General features: G+C 42.3%; 1 protein-coding gene across 1 annotated transcript in view; it reads left to right on the top strand.

Moving 5' to 3' along the window:
- The window catches only part of GALNT2 (polypeptide N-acetylgalactosaminyltransferase 2), a 1163038-nt gene that overhangs the window by 917206 nt on the left and 234203 nt on the right, over positions 1–11629 (top strand). Inside the window, exon 15 of the mRNA XM_068231909.1 lies at positions 6851–6970. Coding sequence (XP_068088010.1) covers positions 6851–6970 — 120 coding nt within the window. The remainder of the gene's footprint in view (positions 1–6850; positions 6971–11629) is intronic.

Below are 11629 nucleotides of genomic sequence, written 5' to 3'. Positions count from 1 at the left end.
CCATACTTGACAGTGGGGATGGTGTGTTCAGAGTGATGTGCAGTGTTAGATTTCTGCCACACATAGCGTTTTGCATTTTGGCCAAAAAGTTCCATTTTGGTCTCATCTGACCAGAGCACCTTCTTCCACATGGTTGCTGTGTCCCCCACATGGCTTGTGGTAAATTGCAAACGAGACTTCTTATGCTTTTCTGTTAACAATGCCTTTCTTCTTGCCACTTTTCCATGAAGGCCAACTTTGTACAGTGCATGAGTAATAGTTGTCCTATGGACAGAGTCTCCCACCTGAGCTGTAGATCTCTGCAGATCGCCCAGAGTCACCATGGGCCTCTGATCAGCATTTCTGCATTTCTGATCAGCACTCTCCTTGTTCGGCCTGTGAGTTTAGGTGGATGACCTTGTCTTGGTAGGTTTACAGTTGTGCCATACTCATTCCATTTCTGAATGATCGCTTGAACGGTGCTCCGTGGGATGTTCAAGGCTTTGGAAATCTTTTTGTAGCCTAAGCCTGCTTTAAATTTTTCAATAACTTGATCCCTGACCTGTCTTGTGTGTTCTTTGGACTTCACGGTGTTGTTGCTCCCAATATTCTCCTAGACAACCTCTGAGGCCCTAACAGAGCGGCTGTATTTATACTGACATTAGACTACACACCGGTGCACTCTATTTAGTCATTAGCACTCATCAGGCAATGTCTATAGGCAACTGACTGCACTCAGATCAAAGGGGGCCGAATAATTATGCACACACCACTTTGCAGTTATTTATTTGTAAAAAATGTTTAAAATCATGTATGATTTTCGTTCCACTTCTCACGTGTACACCACTTTGTGTTGGTCTTTCATGTGGAATTCCAATAAAATTGATTCATGTTTGTGGCAGTAATATTACAAAATGTGGAAAACTTCAAGGGCGCCGAATACTTTTGCAACCCACTGTAGATAACCATGAATTTTCCAAACAACTCACGAAATATGTACCGGTAATTCACAAAAAGTTTGGGGCATTACACAGCCCGAAGGGCATGACCAAATACTCATAATGGCCATCTTTAGTATTAAATGTGGATTTCCACTCATGATTCTTTCTAATACGGACAAGGTTATAAGCACCTCAAAGATCCAATTATGAAAAGACTTTAGCACCCACAATCTGTGAAAACAAATCATCAACAACGGTAGTGGGTAATGATTTTTTACAGTAACCTTATTTAACCCCCTGTTATTAATAAAAGGTCTTAGACCACCATCTTTTTTTCTCCACAAAAAAGAACCCTGCACAAACTGATGAGGAAGAGGTTCTGATGAACCCCTTTTGTAATTTTTCCTGGATATACTCCCTCATGGCCTTCTCTTCTGGCCTGGTCAGATTGTAAGGACGACCACGAGGAGGCATACTGCCAGAGAGAAGGTCAATAGCACAATCGTAAGGCCTATGAGGGGGTAATTCATTTGCTGCTTTGGGAGAAAACACATCTGCAAATTCCTGATAAACATGATGTAATTTCTGTTCATTGAGTTTAGTACAACGTAACACAATTTTTGTAAATACTCATCTTTACTGGCACACTCATCATGGCAGCCGTCCGCAACGTTTCCATGCGTGTTCCTTCGTGCGCACGCGCTGGGGCTCACTGGGTTATTTTTATTCACTTCCGGCTGGGCGTTTGGCTTTGCGCGGTATGAGTACGCTCGCAAAATGTTATGCACGCGGGACGTTGCTTGTGTGCATAAGGAATTGCGAGTGCGCAAAGAGTGACGCCCGCATGCGCAAAGTATTGCGCACATGTGCAAAGCTTATTGCGGCGTCAATGTTCAGTGTAAAAGCAGCACTGCCCTCAACTGCATTGCTGCTCGTTCTGACAGCTTGGCTAACCTTTTCTGGTGAACCGTTGTTCCTGCTGATATACTTCTGATTTAATTCTTGTTGTGACCTTGGTTTGTGACCCCGACTTCTGCTGATCTCTACCTGCTCCGACCCGTGGCTCTTTTTCTGGAGTACTGTTGTTTGCCGCCTGCCCCGACCTCCGGCTTGTGACCCCGACCTCCGTAGAATGACGCCTGCCCTGGACCTTTGGCTACCGTCTGACCACGTCTGTTCCACAATTAGCGTCACTGTTCTCCTGACCACTTGCTGAGGTAATCCCAGTAGTGACCTGGTGGGCACTAGGCAGCGAAGCTCTGCACTCCCCTCAAGGGGGTGTAGTCCTGCACTCCCCTCAAGGGGGTGTGGGTGAAGACCCGTGGTCACTTAGACTCCACTACTGGGCAACACCTCTTCCTTCGTGGGAAGGTCAACAGAGACTGAAGACCTAGCATTTACATTAGGCAGACCAACTAGTCAGCTGACCAGACTGCCAATCAAACACTGGATTATGGCTTCTTAACCATGGTAACCTAAGAACAATAGGATAAGAAGGAAATTTCAGACAATAGAATCTCATGGTTTCATAATGTAGAGCCATACTTTTAGGGTAACCTCAGAAGTTAACATTAACCCTTGACCTTGCTGTAACACAGAATCATCGACAGCAGTAATATGTATCAATTCAGACACTGCAGTTGTCTGAATGGATAACCTCTCAGCTAAAGAAACATCCATAAAATTGCCCACAGCTCCACAATCAATTAAGGCCTGGCAACTGTACGCAATTTCTCCATTGACAATAGATGGAGAATAGAATGAAGAATACAGGCAACATGATCACATTTTTTTTCTGGAGAGATACACTGAGTAAGCACAGAGTTCTCTCCACTTCAGTTAAGCGTTGTAGTTTTCCGACCTCTTGGATTTATTAGGACCTGATTGGACTATGTGTCCTGATTCCCCACAATCGTGAATCATTCCATTAAGTTGAAACTGCCCATCGTCTGCGTAATATGTTGGCGCTTTATAAATACAGTAAATAAATAAATAAAATAAATAAATAAAAATTCTGGAGCATATTCTTCTACAGTGCGGCGACCTTGTCACAAATTACTTAATTTCTGTACTGCCGTTGAAGTAACATCAGGATCAGAATATAATATGGCCATAGCTTTAAACAAGTTATCAACTAAGGTCAGAGCTTTATGTTCATGCGGAAGTCCATAAGCCCAAGACTATGGATCTCCCTGTACAAAGGATATAACGAAGGACACTCTTTGAGTTTCTGAACCGGAGGATTGAGAGCGGACTTTGAAATATGTCAGACAATTATTCATGAAATTACTGAATTGAGATCTGGCACCAGGAAATTTCTCCAGAAGAGGCATTTTGGGATCTATAGGTGTTCGAAGAGTTAGAGGAGGTATTGGGCGTTCAGCAGAATGAACAGGTAGTTCAGCATAATAAGAGGCATTGGCCAAGTGAGTCAGTTGTACCTGTTGAACAGATACTTGTTCCGTGAGCTGATTCACTGGTTTTGTGAGGAATAGTATTTATTGTTGTAACTCCTCCATAGTAGAGACCCACCAGTTAGTCTCCTTTTGATTAGGGGTTATCTGGCCCGTGATGCTATCAGGCTTGTCTGATCAATGACTATAGGTCAGGCCGTATGCCCATATGACTGACCTATAGCCCAGCCCATAACACCTGTGAGAACTCCTACCTAGCACAATACTACAATATACCCTGCAGGTAAATGTAACGTACAGACTGACAGATAGTAATCCACCAACATAACCTGTAAACAAGAAATGCAATGGCCACAGTTTCAACCAGTATATATGTTTATAGTCACCTGTGGCCTAGAAGGTGAGGCAGTCCAGATGAATGAACCAGGTGACTGTAGTGACAGAGTCCCAGGATGACAAGGCAGTCTAGATATAATTTTCCAGAGATAGCATAGTCGAGGAAAGCCAAAGTCAGTCCAGGCAGCGTTCAAGCATAATCCAGGTATCGGGCAGTAGTCGGCAACAGGGATCAATCAGAGGTTAGCGTGGTCAGGATACAAGCAATAGTCGGCAACAGGAATCAATCAGAGGTTATCAAGGTCAGGATACCAGTAGTAATCAGCAACAGGAATCAATCAGGAAACAAGCGCATACCCAGCAACAAGCCACAGCTAATGCTAATACGGGCGATGACTGAGGGCGCTCTCTGGGTTTAAAAACACGGACTAACCAATCAACATGCAGCAGAATTGAAAGTAAACCAATCATCGTCCAGTGTGTCAGCTGACACGCAGGCACACGTTCACTACCGTTTACATCTGTGGACCACGTACTGGGAATACATTCTTCACTTATCTAATACGTTCTCAGAGCCACCTTGCACCTCAGTGACGTAAGCAGCCCACCGAGACCCGGGCTGCGGCTCCGCCGCTGCACGGATGTCACAAAACATTTCTCAGCTTTTATTTACATTTGAGCGAAAAGTGTTCAGGCCAAAATTATTCATACCCTTCACAAACTGTCACAGTCAGTGGGAAAATCCAAAGTTCTATACCATTCCAAATAGTCCAAGCTGTTCTAATTACCCTGATGAATTGGGAACAGCTGTTTTAATAATTTCAACAGGTGAAAAACAGCAGCTCTGTGCAGTTGGTTTTTGGACAGTCATGGCTAAGAAAAAGGAGCTCATTGTGCGGCTGCGCAATGTGGCTGCTCACAAGTCAGGAAAGGGCTTCAATGCCATTTAGAAATGTTTTTAAGTTCCAGTGGCTACAGTGCAAAGTATTATTAAAAAAAAATACAAGATGTTCCGCATTGTGGAAAATCTCAGAGGACGTGGTCTGAAACCAAAAGTGATACCTGTGCCTGCCAGGAGGATAGTGAGAGAGGTGAGATCACCACCAAGGCCATCCTGGTGAATCTCGGCTCTGCGGGTGGCAAAGTCTTAAGGCAGACAATCCAACAGACACTGCACACTGCTGGGTTCCACGGATGCAGACCAAGAAGGATACCACTACTTCAGATAAGGCACTCAAAAGCTCACTTGGCCTTTCCAAATGCGCATCTGGACAAAAAAGACTACTTCTGGCCTTCTGTGTTATGGTTAGATGAAACAAAAATTGAAATGTTTGTTCAAAATGTATCCTTCATTTGGTATAAAAAAGTAGAAACCTTCAAACCAAAGAACACCATCCTCACCGTCAAACATGGCGGTGGGAACCTAATGCTTTGGGGGTGTTTTTCAGCCAATGGACCAGGGAACCTAATCACAGTAAACGGCACTATGAAAAAAAAGCAATACGTGAGGAATCTCAACGACAACATCAGGCAGTCTGCAGAGAAACATAGCCTTGGTCACCAGTGGACATTTTAGCACGACAATGACCCAAAACGCACAGCAAAAGTGGTGAAGAAATGGTTAGCTGACAACAACATTGATATTTTGGAGTGGCCCAGCCAGAGTCCTGACTTGAATCCAACTGATAATCTGTGGAAGGAGCTAAAGATCTGGGTGATAGCAAGAAGATCCTCCATCCTGAAAGATTTCGAGCTCATTGCTAAAGATGAATGGGCAAAAATACCTATGGAGACATGCAAAAAGTTGGTCTGCAATTATAGGAAGCGCTTGATTGCTGTAATGGAGTGTAGAGGCTTTTCTATTGCTTATTGAGAAGGGTATGAATAATTTTGGACTGGACACTTTTTGCTCAAATGTAAATAAAAGCTGAGAAATGTAATTTGTTTCCACTATAATGCCTGTTGTATTATTGCCTTATTACTTTTTGGGAGACACCTATGTCAATTCCCATCAAAAAAAATTACTTACTGGTTGAATAAAAGTAACTTTAAATCAAAATTTGCCAGGGGTATGAATAATTATGGGCAGCACTGTATCTGTAGCAAAGTTGCGATGAATGATGGGATCACAATTTTTACCACTGTGCATGAATCAATGATACAGCACTTCAACTTCAATATTGATTATAACTTACGCAGAAACAGAGCAGAGTTAGAGTAAGGCTATGTTCACACTATAGATCGCCAGCACTTTTGCAAGTGATGAGCAATTTTTTTGCAATTTTTTTTTTAAATTGCCTTTACCTGTGCTGTATAAAGCACTTTTTTAAGCGCTTTTGCAGAGGGACTTTTTTTTTCACTTCAAGACGTTAGTTAGGAAGTGAACTCTTGTACTCGGAAATTATTATTATTATTATTTAGTATTTATATAGCGCCGACATATTACGCAGCGCTGTACAGTGTGTGAATAAATACAATGTATTTATTCATTAAAAGCGCTCAGGAAATCATTTACAAAGCGTTTTTTCAAGTGCTTTGCGATTTCCCTATACCTTCCATTATAGGCAACTCGCCCAGAAAATGGTACAGGCAGCTCTTTGGGGAGCAGATTGAAATTGAATCGCTCATATGTGAACACTCTCACAGAGAAGCATCGCACAAGCAAAAAGAAAATGAAAACTCTCTAGGTGTGAACAAGCCCTCAGTCTCCAAGTTAGAAGGAAATACCTGTAGGATCTGAAATTTGTAAAGTATCTGAAGTATCTGGTGAAACAGAAATGTTGCAGCTTTGGAGCTATTTTTGCAGATGATACAATTGTACAGAATTGTCAACTCTCAAGAAGATAGTGACATACAGCAACAGGATCTGCATAGGCTGGCTATATGGGCACATAAATGGCAGATGAAATTCAATGTTGAAAAATGTAATGTCATGCATTCTGGTTGTACCAATGGTTGAACTCGATGGGCGTATGTCTTTTTTTCAACCCGAATAACTATGTAACTATGGACCATAAGGAGGATCCTTGCATGCACCTTGTTGTACTAGTTTTGGTTTACTCTTGCTGAGAATGCTTAACAAATACATTACCTTTAGAAGAGTATCAGAATTAATCTCAGCAGAGCTAAATAAACATTGCTTGTTTATATTTTTTTCTTTGTATATTTTTTTTTCTCTAGGAATGGGCTCTTACTAAAGACAAGTCGGTTAAACACATGGATCTTTGTCTTACTGTTGTGGACAGAGCACCAGGTTCACTTATAAAACTTCAAGGCTGCAGGGAAAATGACAGTAGACAGGTAAGGATCATAGTTATCAAAAGCAGAAAAGAAACCTGCCACTATAAAGTGTGCAATGTAATATCTTTTAACCACTTAAGCCCACAGGGTTGACATTTTTTTGCATCTGAGCAACTGTCACCTCCCATTCATTTGCCAATAACTTTATCACTACTCATCACAATGAATGGATCTATATCTTGTTTTTTACGCCACCAATTAGTCTTTCTGTGGGTGATATATTTTGCTGAAAATTAATTTATTCTAAATCCATTTTAACAGGAATATTAACCCATTCGCGTTCTGTCGTTTTCACTTGAGAAATGTTCACCTCCCATTTTAACAGGAAGAATAAGAAAAAAATGGAAAAAATTCATTATTTCTCAGTTTTCAGCCATTATAGTTTTAAAATAATACATGCCTCCATAATTAAAACTCACGTATTGTATTTGCCCATATGTCCCGGTTATTACACCATTAAAATTATGTCCCTATCACAATGTATGGCGACAATATTTTATTTGGAAATAAAGGTGCATTTTTTCCGTTTTGCATCTATCACTATTTACAAGTTTAAAATAAAAAAAAATATAGAAATATTTCATCTTTACATTGATATTTAAAAAGTTTAGACCCTTAGGTAAATATTTACATGTGGGTTTTTTTATTATTGTAATTTTTTTTTTATATTAAACATTTTATTTGTGTAGTTTTGGGAGGGTGGGATGTAAACAATAGCTTTATAATGTAAATGTGTGTTGATTTTTATTTTTTTTTACTTTTAGTTGTAGTGTTACTTTTTGGCCACAAGATGGCGGCCATGAGTTTGTTTACATGACGTCACTCTAAGCGTAACATACGCTTAGAGAGACACATGGGGGAGGTAACGGCCAGAAAAGGCGCAGCTTCCGAGAGGAGCTGTCGCTTTTTCAGCGGGGGAGAGGAATCAGTGATCGGGCACCATAGCCCGATTCACTGATTGCCTGGCTAACGAACCTTGGGCCGGGAGCGCGCATGCACGTACGCGATCGGCCGCTGGAGCGCGAATGGTTCCTGGACGTAGTTTCTAAGTCCAGGAACTAAAATAGGTTAAAAAAGAAATGGAAAAAAATCATTATTTCTCAGCTTTTGGCCAATATAGTTTGAAATTCATACATGCTACCATAATTAAAACCCATGTACTTTATTTGCCAATTTGTCCTGCTTATTACACCATTTAAATTATGTCCCTATCACAATGTATGGCGCCGATATTTTATTTGGAAGTAAAGGTGCAATTTTTCAATTTGCGTCCATCACTATTTACAAGCCCATAATTAAAAAAAAAATTAATATACTCCTTTGACATGCATATTTATAAAGTTCAGACCCTTAGGTAACTATTTGGTTTTTTTTGTTTTTTATTATTATTGTAAAAAAAAATGTTTTATTAAAAATTCTATGTTGGTAATTTTTGGTGTGGGAGGTAAACAATTATTAATTTTTAATGTAAGAAAGTGTATATGTGTAATGTAAAATGTATGTGGGTGTAGTTTTACTATTTGGCCACAAGATGGCCACAGTCAAATAGTCCTGGGAGCGATCGAGCTCGCTCCCAGGAAGAAGAAAGAAGACCCGGAACTTCTTGGAACACAGAAAAGCTGCAGCGTCTGGAGAGACGTTGTCGGCTTTTCTCCGGGGGGGTCCGATCAGTGAAAGGGATCTATAATCCCTTTCACTGTTCGCTGGGCTAGGGTAGTGGGAGCGCACACGGGGTGGGGGGGGGGCGCACGACCCGCAGCAGGAGTGCGCGCAGCCTAACTGGACGAGAAATCTCATCCAGTTAGGCTTAAGTGGTTAATACTTATAATACTATGCATCCCAAGAATGCATTCAATTAAAAGAAAAATAATCAACAAAAGTTGTTACACAGCCTGTTTATTTTACTCTTAGGGCCCGTTTCCACTTGTGCGAATATGCATGCATTTTCTGCATGCAAATTCGCATAACCAATACAAGTGGATGGGCCTGTTTCCACTTGTCAGAAATCCTGTGAGGTTTTGTGTGCAGAAAAAATCTGCACGGCAGAGCCATCAGAAGGCGGTGTGCGATACATACATTGTATTTAATAGGAAATTCACATGCATTTTCGTATGAGAAATTTACAGGGAATTTGCGGGCATTTTCGCATAAAATCAATGTAAAAGCACACAGGCACTGACATGGTTAAATTTGCATACTTACTAACATATGCGACAACGCCCGCAAATTCGCGGTAAAATTCGCATCCGCGTGCAAATTCGTTTTCCGTGACTAATTCGCACCGCACAAGTGGAAACGGGCCCTTAGTTAATTACATCAAAATATTATAAAATGCCGATACATTAGGTGATAAGTGTTAGTTCACCAATAGCTGCATTTAGTTAGTTTCTTTCAATAGTGTTTTAGTATTTGATTATGCTTGCTGTTACTCATTGGTAATATGTTAAAACTGACAAGGGTCCGTTCTGGCCCACTGCGTCTGTCAGGTTGAACAATATTAGAAACAGCTCTCCCTCTGGCTACCTATTAGGTTGAGTAAATGCCACTGTGGAAGCATTCCGATACGTGCCTATACTCAGGTATATATGTAAAGTTTATTCATTGTTACAAAATTCTTTTCACTACAGTGTATTTCATGGTTATGTCAATGCTTTGTTATATTCGATTAAAGTACCATTTGTTGATGTAAATTAAGCAGTAAGCCACGCCCACCACACTAACTACATCCACGGCTGTATATTAATTAGCCTACTCACATTGTCTTGTGTGTAGTGATGTTTAGAAACATCACAAGCTCTCTCCTCGTGTTTGAAAAAAAAAAGTCTCCTTCAACAAGAGATAGGCACCAGAGTGAGCCGACCACGCCCCCAAATCTCATCCAGTGCCAGCAGCTTTCAGGAGAGTGAGCAGCATGTAGTGTATCTGGCAGTCTGCTCACTCATCCACCATCCTCCTCACTGTTTCTCTCCCCCAGGCATGTCAGGCAACAGGTAACATAGTCCCCAACAGTCCCGATTTGATCGGGACTGTACCGATTTGGGGGGCCCCTCCCGCCATCCCGCGCTGCCCCCCTTCTGTCCCGGCCGCTGGGCAGAGAGAAGGAAAAAAATTGATCGAGGCACCAGCCCCGGGGATCTGCATGCGGGATGGATTGCCGCCGCTATTTATTTCTCCCTCCCTCCCTCCTAATATGTCCCCCAGTGTCCCCTTCCCCCCGCACAGTAATTATGGGCAGCGGAGCGGGCAGTGAGTCTTACCACTGCCTCTCCGCTGCGTACCGGGATCTCCTCTGATCTTCTCGCTTCCTGTGACGTCACAGGAAGCGAGAAGATCAGAGGAGATCCCGGTACGCAGCGAAGAGGCAGTGGTAAGACTCACTGCACGCTCCGCTGCCCATATTACTGTGCGGGGGGAAGCCGGGGACACTGGGGGACATATTAGGAGGGAGGGAGAAGGATAATGATGGCGGCGGCCATCCATGCCGCATACCGGGCGGGCTGGTGCCTCGATCGGCTTTTTTTCCCCCCTCTCTCTGCCTGGCCACCCCCTCCTCCTCCTCACCACCACCACCCCGGCACCCTCCCATTTGGGAGTAATTTAATAACAAAATTATTTTAAAAAAAAACAAAACTTTTTTTCCCCTGGGGTGGGCGTGACTAGGGGGTTGGGGGCGTGGCCAGGGGTGTGGCCTAATTGTCCCGTTTTGGGACATTGAAATGTTGGGAGGTATGAGGTAATCACCAGCATCAAATGAAATGTATTCAGTGTGAAAACAAGCTTCCTGTCTGATGCATCTGGGGGAGGGGGAGACAGCAGGAGAGGTCTTACTTCTTAGCCCTGAACTTTTTTTTACTTTGAGTTCAGAAACAAAGCAGAGAGCAGTGCAGGCTCAGTGACAGGCTGCCAGCATGCTGTACACTACTGTCTCCTGTGCTTAGCTTCAGAAAGTAGAAAAAAATGCAGAGTCAGGCCTCTCCTGCTGTCCCTTATATATGCCTTAAACGAACCAAAAAAAATACTATGGCACAGGATTAGATTGTGAGCTCATCTGAGGACAGTCAGTGACATGACTATGTACTCTGTACAGTGCTGTAGAAGATGTCATTCCTGTATAAATACAAAAATTTGCTTTCCTAAAACAGAAAGAATTTGCGATAATTCAGGTTGGAGTGAGCTCGAGATGTCTCCCAGAACACCACTGCTGAATATATGCAAATTAACCATTGTACCCTTAGAAGCTAAACACACCTCCAGAACCGCTGGAATGCAACGATGTGTCAGCTTGTTAAATTGTACAGAGCCATAATAATCCAACATGCATACAGACTGTTTCGGATTGTTTGATCCTCATCAGTGCATGGCATGGATTAATTTGGCTCTATGGAGTAGGGCTTGTAAACCGAGAGGTACAGACTAACCAGCAAGCTCATGGTGACCCAGAACTCATTGGAGTGTGTAAGGGACTACAATGGTCCTAAAAGCCCCCTTACTAAGATGTTAAGAAAAACAAAAAATTGCTTTCCTAAAACAGAAAGAATTTGCGATAATTCAGGTTGGAGTGAGCTCGAGATGTCTCCCAGAACACCACTGCTGAATATATGCAAATTAACCATTGTACCCTTAGAAGCTAAACACACCTCCAGAACCGCTGGAATGCAA

The sequence above is a fragment of the Hyperolius riggenbachi genome, chromosome 4, assembly GCF_040937935.1.
Source record: "Hyperolius riggenbachi isolate aHypRig1 chromosome 4, aHypRig1.pri, whole genome shotgun sequence".
Lineage (NCBI taxonomy): Eukaryota > Metazoa > Chordata > Amphibia > Anura > Hyperoliidae > Hyperolius > Hyperolius riggenbachi.
This window is presented reverse-complemented; position numbering and strand designations above follow the sequence as displayed.